The sequence below is a fragment of the Brachyistius frenatus genome, unplaced genomic scaffold (assembly GCF_029030835.1).
Source record: "Brachyistius frenatus isolate BFR_SWC_R1_liver_20210118 unplaced genomic scaffold, ASM2903083v1 Contig_29, whole genome shotgun sequence".
In the NCBI taxonomy this organism is placed as follows: Eukaryota; Metazoa; Chordata; class Actinopteri; family Embiotocidae; genus Brachyistius; species Brachyistius frenatus.
The window spans coordinates 3,212,361-3,225,265 of record NW_027210628.1 but is presented as its reverse complement, the minus strand read 5'-3'; the positions used below and the strand labels follow the sequence as shown (position 1 = coordinate 3,225,265).

Genomic DNA, 12,905 nt, shown 5'->3' with positions numbered 1-12,905 from the left:
ACCAAAAGTACCAGGCTCAAATGTACTTCTTTAATCTTTAAAAATGTATATTAAGTATTTGATTTAAAGGAGTAGGATTTAGTGGCATCTAGCGGTGAGGTTGCAGATTACAACGAAATGAACATCCCTCACCTCAGTCTTTCCTTCCAAGTGTGTAAAAAAACTTATGTTGGCCACGAAACTCTTGAAAAACATTAAAGGCCCTCTGGAGAGCCCGTGTTTGGTTTGTCTGAGCTCCTGTATGAACATGGCGCTGTAGACCGACACACGTCTTTAATTAAGGGTCATTCAATGTTAAAGAACCATTTGAAACAATTCACATTTTTTATTTAAGAGCCTAGAGCCAGATACTATTAGGCGAAGATAAATACATGAGGATATGCTTAGGAATCAATATATTATGCAAATTGTTGGGTAAACAGCCCGAAACCGAAATCATAAAACACTGCTCACTTTGCTGTAGACTACAGTGACTCATGCAAAATCTACAAGGGGTGATTTTACACTAATGAAAACACAGTTATAGATATTATATTCTATTTCTGCCCATAAATCCCCCTAAATCCTACACGATGGTCCTTTAAAAGTGCGGATAGCCACAGCACACAAAATTGGCTTTTGCCTTATTTATATGCTTACATGTTGAGTTTTTAAATTCCAAGAAATAGGAAAAAGTGACTACTTTTTGTGTACGATTTGAACAATGACTGTAATGTCAGCAGGATGCCTCGCAGCTGTGAGATTTCTTTCCCTTCTAACTGAATTCAAACACTGTTTAATGAAGCAAACGAAGGTAGCATGCTGTGAAGCGTTCATTATGATCAATTACATTCAGAAACATACTGTTTCATTCTCTTTAGAAAAGAACAGTTTTGTAAAATATTCTATATTCATACCTCCTTGAGGGATATTGTTTTTTATTTAACTTCCTTCTCCCTGCTGCTCTAATCTCCTTGTTTTTCTAACAGGTATCTAATCCATCACTTCAACTGTTAAGGTTTAAATTGCCCATTTAAATCTGACTTTGAGTTTGTGTACCAACAAGATTACACATTTCATACCTCTAAGATATTTACTGTCTTTTATTGATTTCCTTGCCAGACCATTTTACCCATGACTGTGTTGTTTATGTGTGTGTGTGTGTGTGTGTGTGTGTGTGTGTGTGTGTGTGTGTGTGTGTGTGTGTGTGTGTTGTTTGTGTGCACGAGTATGTTTACTTATGTTGTCCACACGTGGGGTCTCATTGTGGATTTATTAGGCTAGTCATGGGATTAGCGCTGATTCTCCCCCTGAAACTAGTGTCAGATTAACAGATACCCATGCCTACGTAAACCATCTGTAATGTACACATAAGCTGTCAGTACCCCTGCTATTACCTCACCCACCCTAACCTCAACCATCTACCCCCTTCTCAGATCAATAAACACACTTTTCATGATCATATCATTTCCATTTATACACTTGCGGGTGCACATGGGCCACCGCTGCAGGTAATCCGGGACATTAAGGTGTTTAATTGGAATCCTTTGGAGAAGTTTGCCATGAAACAGGCTATAATTTGTTGTGAAAATAATAGTTAATATTACTAAAGTTCTCCTAATTGTTCATGCTTATGATGCTTGAATGAATGTAATTTAGTCTGCATCATAATTGTTTACTTGCAGCTAAAAACAAAATCCTTTATTTGCCTTCGTACATTTTGAAGTGGCACATCTGTTGCTCTGATTCTCGACAAACATTTTAAAGTGTCCACGAGCACAACGTCACGTCAACACTGAACATACAAACAAACATAAAGTATTAGACGACTTTAATCTAAAAAAAAAAAAAAAACACACAGATAAACAGATAGAAGCAGACAGAGACACGTGGTTAGGGAGGATGAGGAGGAGGAAGAGAGGGATGAAGGGATTAAGGTGGTCGATTCTTTGGCTCCTCTCCCAGACTGAGAGATGACACTAAATCTGTTAATCCCCCCCCCCCACCGCCTCCAACACCTCCCTCCTTCATCACGTCGTTGTTCTGACTCCGCTCTCCCTCCGTCATCTTCTGGATTAGGATATATTTTTACAGTCATTCTTCATGTCACAAACTCTCCATTTCTGAAACAAATACAGCAACTTGAGGCAATAATCAGTCTAATTAATTGATGCTACTGATTGAACAATAAATCATTTACAGTATGTTATCAAAAATTCAATGTTTTGACAAGAATATGCAGGTAACTTGAACAAATTTTAACCCAGATAGTTATAGTCATTATGAAGTTTATTGGACAGCACACTGTAAAAGTATGTTACAGTGAACCCGGTTCTGTATTTGGGGTTGGGCTGTCTTGCTCGTACTTGTTTCATATTGTGCCTATACAAACAGTATTTGCTTTACCGTATGTTCAGATGTGTGTATTTGTGTTTAAGCCTGAATGATTGCTCCTGTTTATGTTGGAACAGCTGTGGAAACTTTAAGGAAACCACAAATGCAGTGTCCGTCTAATCAATTATGATATTGATCTTATAATTTTACATTTCTATTATTAGTGTTATTACTGTGCTGCAGACTCATTGAGTACAGTACTCAGCCCTGTTGATAGTTCTCTCAGCTTGGAGTTAACCTGAACGTAGACTTGGCTTGAGGTTGTGTTTCTTCCGGCACCACCGCCTTCATTTCACTTGTTGCGGTTGCCAAGGGATGTGCTCTAGTTGCCGTCAAAAATGTTAGCATCGTAATTATGAGTTTGTATGCCAAATTTAACATTTAGCTCAGAGCATTGCTAACTATCTGTACCAGGACACCAATTTGTTAGGTTTAGGCATGAAGAGTGATGATTGGTTATGGTTGGACAAAGAATGTCAGGGTAAGCCAATCAGAGACTGAGTATGACGGGTCATGTTATCAATCGGATCAGGAAGTGACGTGTCCTTGGTGGGCTGCCTTTTGACGATGCTACCCCATCAAATCCTGCCGAAGCATTATTCTGATGTCCAGGATAAGGGATAGGGTAAGTACGATGACATTGAATTCAAGCGTTTTTTTCTAAATGTTGCAGCAGCGGTAGAGTTTCAGTGCATATGGGGGTCATTGCCAATTGGTTAAAGGCTACTCCAATCATTTCAAAATTAACAAGGTCTACGGCCAGTAGGATACAACAACTGGAAACGATTCTCCATGGAGTGTATCCAGACTATTCATATAGTGAAATTGTGTCTGGTAGTACCCGGCTAGTAATTCACCATTAAAACTAAGAAGAAGTAGACTGTCCGATTAAGGGTTCGCCTAAATGCTAGAAATGAGTCTTGCGTAGCCTCTGAGGGACCCAACTGTCTCTTACTGTGCACATTTCTCTCACTCCACCTGCGATAGCACTCTTGTTTTTTTTTATGGGAAAAAGCAACCTTACGATTCTTAATTTTGTTATTATCCAAGTGTAATTAAATTAGTCGTTATAAAAAATTCCATGAAGGCCATACTTCCTTTTAAGAGTAATTACATAATGAAATTACATAATCCTGATTAGCAGTAGCTGTGCAGGTCGTGTGTGCATGTTGATTAGTCGCCAAGAATCTGCGACTGATGCTGCTCGAGCCGCTCTGTCTATCAAACAGTTTGCCGGGCCCGAAAGGTGACTCTGAAGGCAGCGGCCCCTGTCAGCCATTAGGGAGACAGTTCCCATGACAACTGAGCCGAACAGCTCACTTATGACCTTTTATAGACAAGGTTGTAATTATTCTAAATTAAACTGCATCTTATCATTGTCTGCTTTCATGAGTCACTTCCCCGGAAGTGCGGCTCTCAGCGCGGAGGACGACGTTAAACAACATCCTGGCAGATCTTTTAACACTTAATTTAAGTACATGTACGGCAGGTAGAAGTTTGTTCTACACTTTTAAAACACAGAGGCCTTCTCTCATACAGGCTGAACCCCTCTTCAACCCGGAAAAGCAGAAGATTTAGATTTTAGGGGGGGGGGGGGGAGTGAGGTTGTTTGTATGTGTGTGCATGTGGAGAGGGGGGGGGGGGGGGGAGTGAGGTTGTTTGTGTGTGTGCATGTGGAGAGGGGGGGGGGTATTGTGGGAGCACAATCACACACATTTCTTTGGACTGCCAGCATCCTTTTATTTTCACGCGCCTTTCTCCTCTACCCACACATGTTCTCTCCCTGGCTCCTCTCTTCCCTCGGCCTTTATGTGATCATGTTGCTTGGTAACAAGCAGAAGAATGATGAGAGGAGTAGGATGTGTTCTGGTTGCTTCCACGTGATGCGATGCGTCTTTACATCAGCTGTAAAGAGCACAGCGCGGTAACGGCCACGATAACAGCAGTTCGGAGGTCAGGTGTGAGAAGGTAGAAGAAATTCTCCCAGTGCTGCTACTTAAACTTAAAACAAGCACTTTTGTTTGTATCATTTGGGACCGGGAAATTGTTTTTGTAAAAAGAAAAAAAATAATGGATGTCTCACAGCAAAATGTACTTATTTTAAGTCTCAGAGGTCAAAAACAGTGGGACGATTAATTTTAGGGGATGTTATTACACTCTGGATTCAACGTCACATTCGAAGTGGAGTGGGTGTCCAAAGTTCAAGCCAACAGCAGAGTTATATTTCACTGCACCATTATGCAGTCACTGTTGCAAAGGCCTGCCAAAACAAACTTTGAGATGGTAAATGGCTTCAGGAGAGAGTATATTGTTGCTCAGGCAGAGCTGTGCGACTGGACTTGGAGTGAATATGTGAAAGGGAATTAAATCACCTTTTGTCTGGAGACCAGCAGTGATTAATTGACGGGGGATACGGAGACCGTATATTAAATAGATCAATTTACCCTCAGTTCAGTCATTCAGGGGTTCTAAGCAGCCGTAACTATCAGAAATGCAATTTTAAACTCTGCAAAATATACATGTGTAACATTTAATGAACACAGCAATTAGTCTCAGTCAACTGAAAAACCTCTTTAGTGTTTCCCCAGCGGCTCTTTGCTCATTATAAATCACTGACTTGGTAGAAAAACAGAGTGGGTATTTTCATTTCAGCAAACTACAAGAAAAACAGATTTCCTTGCTGCACGGCGGTATTCTATTTCGTATCTGACTCATTACAGCATCTTTAGAAAAAAAAGGTCATAGCACGGTTGCTAATGACAACCTGCAAGACTTCATCTCTGCTCAGATCATGCCTGTGTTTCTCTAAAGCCCAGTGGTTGCCTCATTTGTAGGGATCAGTCGCCCCCTGCTGTCTTACATTCTTTGACTTGTGAATGTACAGTGTGAGGTTACCATGCCAACCAGAGGGGACATTTCTGAAATCAGTAAGTAAATTTAGCATCCACCTGTGATCATGGGAGTCAAACCAGGCAGTTGGATGCATGTTACCGTATGTTTAGTGCTGAGCAGGTTGAGTACATTGGGCTTTCAGAGATATTTAGAGAGAAAAAACCAGGACATTAATGCCAGAAGGCCGAGGCTGGATCATTGCCCCTGGGCTTTTCTCAGAATAATTTGATTATTCGTAAATTTGTTCAACATTTGCTACACTTAGGTACAATATTGCCTACGCCAGGTCCTCCTTTTTCCACCTTGTGGTTGTAGTCTTGACTGTTTTCAGATTATTCTAGGCTTCAGTTGTTAGGTTGTTTTCTCAGAAAAATAATATTTTATGTGCCTGCCAAGTAATTCTAACACAGAAAAGCTGGAGAAAGTATTATGTATGTGTATTATTTCATCACGGGGGAACTGTAAAGATATGACAGACATGTAATGTTGTAGCCGGGTCTAAAAACATGTACTTTCTATAAAGTATTTTATTATGAGTGTCATGACAAAGATGCCTACCACTTGTAAAGTCCTATATTCATGCTCATCAGTGCCGTCCATTCAAACAGCATCTTCATTTGTGCTCACTTATTTTAAAGTATCCAAATGTTTATTTTCACTTGTTTACATCGTTCCACAGTCAGAAGCCATCGCTGTCTGTTCTACTGCGCTTTGCTGGAAAATTTAAGTTTCCAATACTCCAAGTTTCTGTTTTGACTAAAGTAAAACATCTTTTTAACCATAAAATACTGTATATTGTGTTTTTCCTGTGATGACTTCAGGTTCGGGGACCCTCTGCTCGTGGTTCCCAGTGTGGCCCCCTTCATTCTTCTGGTATGGAAACTGCCCTGAGCCAGGAGAAAGATCTTCCTCACCTTGAGCCCCTTCTTCATCAACTTGCACCTGCAGGTATGGTCCTTAACACCAACATCTAAAACAATGAGTGCGACAATAAACTCTAACTTGAAGAAATATGGAAGCATATACATGCTTTTTGGCTCCGCTTATGCAACCAGGAAACATCACATAGACCATATGAGTTCGTCCTCTCGTTCTGATTGAGTCACATCAATTTAATTATCATTAAAACACTTTGGTTGAATATCAAAGACAACAACTTTGCTGCGTCATCAAACTCTTGTTGTTGTTTTGTTTGAGATACCCCTGATGGCAGAAAGTACATCCTGTGCTAAAGGTACAGTTACAGTGTTATTTCATTCTCTCTGTTCTTAAAAGACAGATTTATTGGTAACAGGCCCCCTCTATGTGCCTGTCATTATGAGAGCGAGCTGTGGGCAGTCAGGTCCCAGTGGATACTGCAAGTCAGGGTTGCTGTGGTGCTCCACGACTACTGCCTGCTCTAATAAGTTTGAGTCAGTACATGTGTATCCCTGAGGATTCCTCATCCCCGTGAATGTGGATTGCGTTTTATTAATGTGTCTTTGCATTTACAGAATGGCCTATGTTTTGTCACTATTGAACTTTACCGCCATCTGCTGGATTTTAAGATGTATAGCATTTAGTAGGCCAAACGACCTATCTCAATGTAAGTGAAAAACAATCATTGGATTCACCCTGTGATTTGGATCCACTCTAAGATTGAATGTTTCTTCCTTGGCTCAAGCTTCATCCCTTTACCAAGTTTACTGAAAATCGGACCCATTTTTCTGTAATCCTGCTGACACACAAACAAACTGCATCGAGAACATAACCTTAATAATAAGTCAGTTGTATTTTCATTCATGTTTTATTCATACAGTGAGGATGCTCATACATAATATTTATCCTTTTTTCTATAAAATATATTACCTTTCAGTTCCTGAAAGCAAAACTAGATATAAATTATCAAATTTCATTTGATAAGAAGCAACTAATTTTCAAGTGTCAACCAAGGCAATCAACTGTATCAGCAGTCAAAAATGCATTGCAGATTTAAGAAATCACATTCTAATAAAGACATTTTTGTTTTCTTCTGTCTAGCAAAGCCATGACGCTCGGGCACTCGGCCCACCGTCCACCGACACACACAACGATGATCATTTGGGTTTTCTAAAGTAGCAAATACTGTTAAAATACTGTTAGCCACAAAAAGAGTTGTTTTTCACGTGAGAGGAAAGCAAAGACAAGAAGCTCAGTTGGGGTGAAGAGGGAGGAACGTTAAGGAACGTGAGTGTTATTAACAGAAGCGAGTGACCGATGCTCTCTGATGTCTGTCATGTTGCTGTGTTGAATGTTTTCTCCCCGGCTCTCTCAGCACTCATTGTTTCCTCTTCGGATGAAATGCTCCACAGTTGTTATGACAACACTGGCTGGACAGCAGCAGGTGAAGGTCTCGGGCGTCACAAGAGCTCGCTGTGACCAGGCGCTGAGTTAAAGCTGTCTGTACGGTGGAAGGAAAAAAAAACACGAGTTAATAACACAATGCTTTGATCAATTCTAGTATCTGTTCGGTATTTAACATTTTATAGGTGAACATTTCATAATCATATGTTTCATTTGCACTCGACTCACACTTTGTAACATCTGTTACACACACATACACACATAAATAAAAACAGAGAGACATGTACCAGACATTTCCAGTGACTTATTTCTGTTTTGGGGTAGTCTAGGTTTTTTCACGGGGGGTTTGCGATTTGGGGGCTTCTCAACGTTATTAGGGCTTTCCCTTTCAGTGCCTGAGTTCGGTGAGGACAGGAAACACAAATCAACAGTTAGATACAGACGCTTTACACACAGAGCAACAGAACACATTCACAAATATACAGCATGTCTTGTAACAATAACAGTACATGCTGTGATTATACCTGCGTCACAGGACATTGCCTTTCTGTTCCTCTGTGGTTTCACTGGTGCCTGAGGTCTCAGTCCTTCTTCACCTGAGCAACATGTATGAAAGATTTTTCCATGTAATAATTAACACCGCTTATGTACGGTTAATATATATTATATTATGTCTCGCTGCTTGACACACGCAGTGCAGCCCTGAACTTATCGCGACGTTACCAGGAGCTGTATGTGAGGACGCAAATGCCCCAATCATTTGGATCGGACTTCAAGTGGGCTTTCACCCTGCCGGCTTCTGAGTACAAAGATGTGTGAATCCTCAAAGCAAGAAGCTTCTGGGCTCGAACCTGGTGGTTGGCTGAGGCCTTTCTCTAAGGAGTTTGCGTGTTCTTCCTGTGCCTGAGTCTCTCGACATTGTCATGAGTTCATATGAGAAAAAAAAAATCAACTCTCTGGAAGAAGAAAGTGAACTGTCCCTTTCAGGTTTTTGCAGGTTAATCTGCTTATTTGCACCTTTGATATGCTGTGACTGAATATCTATGATGCCATCAATAAGCCGGTTTACAGTGTATTTCTCTTTGCCTGTAATGTAGTGAAGATCCAGCCTAGTTCTAACAAACAGAAGAAATTTTGAGTTTGGAGAAATGACCAAAGTAAACCATTTATTGTGATTTCAAAGCCAGGCAGGCATCTGAACCTTGTTTGTTAGAATGGAAATGTGATCATGAGTGAGTTAGAGATTTATAGAAGTGATTTAGATAACAGATATAAGGATGTTCACCTCTTTGCATGTTGCTTTGTTCTGTGTTTTCAGTGCAGGTACCTTGGCTTGCTGCTCTGTCTGGTAACCCATGTGGCGGTTTGTTGACAGGAGGTGGAACAGGAGGAGGAGGTAAGCTCCTCTCATTGGCTGATTCTTTTGGAAAGGTCACAAACGAGGAGGTCTTTGGCTAGATGTCAGATCAGAACAGGAAATATGAACAAATCACGGCATTCGCAAATGCGCTCTAGATTTACACATAAAGATGAAAACGGGGACAAAGCGAGTCATGCGTGGTCTTAGATTTCGCACCTTTTCAGGTATCGGAGGAGGCTGACTCTCAGAATCTCGCCGCTTTTCTCGCTCTTTCCTTTCCATCTTCCCAGGATCTCTCTCTGTCTCCACTTCCTCTTCTGTACCTGCAGATGAAGGAGAAGTGATTACCATCTCAGCTTGAAGCAAAGGTTGCAGTGAAAAGCTCTCTGCACGCTGATATCTGCAGTGTGGCCTGCAGCGCCTTAACGCAGATGACCTGTGTTGTACCTGGCAGAGTGTCTGAGCTCTCGAGTCGATGTCTCGGCCTCAGCTTGGACAGGTTGGGTTTACTGCTTTGTGGTGGGGGGTCGGGTTTTGACGCGCAGGGGGCCGATCGACTGGTAGAAACACCTCCTCCTCCTCCTCCCCCTCCTCCTCCACTACTCCTCCACAAGTCTGTGAAACCTCCTCCTGCATCAGGACTCGTGTGTCTGTCTCCCTGCGCATCCTGCTGATGCCACTCTGTGGCTGCTGACTCGGTGCTTTTCAGATGATCTGAGTCCTGTTTTGGCGAGGGCGTCCTGTCCGATGGGTACGGAGGCAGCGGCCTTTGAGCCAAGTGAAGCGCCTGCACTTGTCTGTCTGTCTTCCGTACCGAATGTCTGCTCTCAGTCCGGTGACTGTCCACCTGGATGTCCGTCGGCCTGTTCTCCGACCACGACCTGTCTAGCTGTCTGCCGCCCATCCACTGTCTTTCTATCTTTCTGTCAATCTGCCGCTGGGTGTGACTGTCAACAGTCCACTGTCTGTCCATGTGTCTGTCTGTATGTCTGTTCTCAGTCCAGTACCTGTCTGCTTGTCTGTCCGTCGTCCTGTCGTCAAACCGCTGTCTGTCTCCATGCTGATCGCTCTGCCTTCCCTCCATCAACCACTGCTTGTCCACTTGCAGCACCTCTGTTGTCCTCTGTCTGTCGTTCACCCAGTACTTGTCCGCCTCCCCCGGCTGTTCAAACACAGCATCCGCTTCCGATTTCTGTCAAAACACAACAAGAGGCAACAGAGAGACTGAAAATGGTGAAAACATTCAGGTTAGTCGGTCGAAGCAGCAGGTCACACTGACCGTACCTCTCTGGGAGAGTAAAAGGGGTGTTTGCCTCCGGGTTGGGGGATGCCTGGCACCGGTGGCGGACTCAAAGCGAGTGTATTTTTCCCATCAGCCCCCTCGCTGGGAGAGCCAGCCCTGGCAGCAGACCATGGAGGCTGCAGGAATGTGTATACATTCTCTGTTGCTGTCCTAAAAGTTGGAAGACGTGAAAATGAAAATGTGCTGAGATATTTCACAGATTGAAAAACACACAACTATGACTAAAATGCAATGAGCAATGAGAACGGGGTAATTGGGAACTATAACTTTTCTGTCAGAAATCAGATATCTTGCAATCCTAATCTGTATTTGACATGCAGCGTGTTGGTTTTTAATCACTCGGCTGACTGTTCGATCCAGAATCAGAGCCACCGGCTGTCGCCTACATCTGTGTACACACTCTGGCATCAGCCTGCATGCGCTGTGGCAGCTATTAGACATTTCTCATATCAACAGAGAAGTGAGGGAGATTCAGAGTGATATTTGCCGGCGTATTTATGGAGTTCAGTGCTGCTGATGGTCCTTATAAGAACCAGGCAGAGATAATCAGCAGGCGTAGAGGAGAACATGGAGCGGTTTGTGGTGTTTTGTATCGTTATCTCATCACATGGACTTTGTGTTGTTTGTTCAAGACCATACCTTTCCTGTGTGTGTGTGTGTGTGTGTGTGTGTGTGTGTGTGTGTGTGTGTGTGTGTGTGTGTGTGTGTGTGTGTGTGTGTGTGTGTGTGTGTGTGTGTGTGTGTGTGTGTGTGTGTGTGTGTGTGAATACACTTACCCTGTGGGTGCTGTAGCAACCGTGTGACACCCATCTCCATAAACCTCTGCCTCAGACTCGGGCCCTTGATTGGACAGAGCTTGGTTGCGGTTTTTGCGGAAGCCGAAGATGGCCAGCATGTTCCTCCTCTTCTTCCTCCTCAGCGAGTGCACTTTGTGCAGAGAGGAGAGCTGACTGGAAGAGGAGAGAGAGGTCGATTGTCACGCAGATGCGCCAGTCAGGCACAATCATGTTGCATGTCCACAACACAAGTCACCTTTGTTTGGCTGTCACTGAATTCATCTCAGCTGTCGAGGCCGCTTGTTTGCCTGCTCTGCTGCTGCAATTTGAGCGTTGCTAGGCTACATCCCTTGATATATCTAAAGCGCATTTCTTTATATTCTGACTGTAATCATATTAAACGCAGTGACTTTACCTGATGGGCTGCAGCATGGAGGGAAGCAATATTATTCTAAGCTGTGGCTGCTCTTCCTGAATTCAGCTCTGTCAAAATAAAGGCTCACAAAATTTCTGCTTATTGCTGCTGGTTCTACATGTTTTAGCTAATTTATTCTACATTATAATACTGCAGTTAATCACACATATAACACAATAATATTCATCACCCAGGCCTGATAACTCCTGAAGACATGAAATCCCAAACCACCTCTCCTTCCTGCACACACATCTCAGACTCCTTTGATCAACAGGATGCAGTCATCAGCTGACCAATCATATCGTCCTAACCCAACCCCAAACTGATCCAAACAGCCAGCTCCACTAATCCTCAAAAAGTGACAAAGTTTCTGTTTTAATTAAGCAAACACGATGGAATGGGCTCGACCTGCTTTTTGAATGTACGAGCAGCCAGCGGGAAGCAATGATCAAGTCGAACCTCTCTGTGAGATGACTTCAAAGACCGACAACACGCTAGTCAGAAAAACACTGCCTTCTTGAATTATGGAAAAGAACAGCAGCCAGTTAAATAACAGATCAGTTATTTGTGAACACACACACACACACACACACACACACACACACACACACACACACACACACACACACACACACACACACACACACACACACACACACACACACACACACACACACACACCGTCAGAACTCAGCGGGGTTCACAACAAAAGAGAAAGAATCATTGATTTCTGTGGTCTGAAGCAAAGGGTTTTTATCTCCCTAAATAATATGTTTGATTGTCTGAGTGTGATTATAAAACTTATGTTAATTGAAATATTATTATTTAAGAATCTGCTTACATGTGTCTGTTAATTAACTTGAATGTTTTGACGAAATCTTTGAAAACATCAGACTTAACAGAAATAAATAATCATCAATTGTAAACGTAAGCTGGTCAAAGAGGCCGCTGCTCAATAACTCATGAAGACTTCAAAGCTTTGAAGGTGTCTGTGTTCAAAATTATTTTTATCCTGACGTTTTTCTTTTTATACAATCAAATCCACAGACACCGCAATACACTCAACACAACAGAAACCCACTAACCTGACTATTTACAAAGCAGCCCGACCAAAGTGAGACATCGTTTAGAATGAAGCACAACAACAGGCTTTCACACTAAAGCTAACTTTGTTTATGATGATAAATAAAACCAGTTCATCTCTGCAACACTACTGAATCCTCTTTTGTCTTGTTTACTACAAGAGGTGCCAAGATTTCTCCATGTAGCTTGACATTTGATGTTTTTATGAGTTTTTCTAAGTGTGCAATGAAAACAACATCTCTACAGCCGGTATGATCACATATGCCATTTGTTCCGACCTTCAAATACGACCCTCAGGAGCGTTTCCGAAATCAACTGTGTTGTGCATTAAAGCTACTACTCCCTTAAAGTTAAACAACGCTTTTCGTCATGGCAACAGTA

General features: G+C 42.3%; 1 protein-coding gene across 1 annotated transcript in view; it reads right to left on the bottom strand.

Moving 5' to 3' along the window:
* Positions 1-7,038: 7,038 nt before the first annotated feature.
* LOC138621282 (capping protein, Arp2/3 and myosin-I linker protein 3-like) overlaps positions 7,039-12,905 on the bottom strand; it is a 29,563-nt gene continuing 23,696 nt past the window's right edge. Inside the window, exons 34-41 of the mRNA XM_069699215.1 lie at positions 11,027-11,200; positions 10,232-10,400; positions 9,395-10,139; positions 9,164-9,270; positions 8,915-9,041; positions 8,112-8,183; positions 7,875-7,982; positions 7,039-7,684 (exon numbers count right to left, since the gene is read on the bottom strand). Of these exons, the coding sequence (XP_069555316.1) occupies positions 7,644-7,684; positions 7,875-7,982; positions 8,112-8,183; positions 8,915-9,041; positions 9,164-9,270; positions 9,395-10,139; positions 10,232-10,400; positions 11,027-11,200 (1,543 nt within the window). The 3' untranslated portion in view covers positions 7,039-7,643. The remainder of the gene's footprint in view (positions 7,685-7,874; positions 7,983-8,111; positions 8,184-8,914; positions 9,042-9,163; positions 9,271-9,394; positions 10,140-10,231; positions 10,401-11,026; positions 11,201-12,905) is intronic.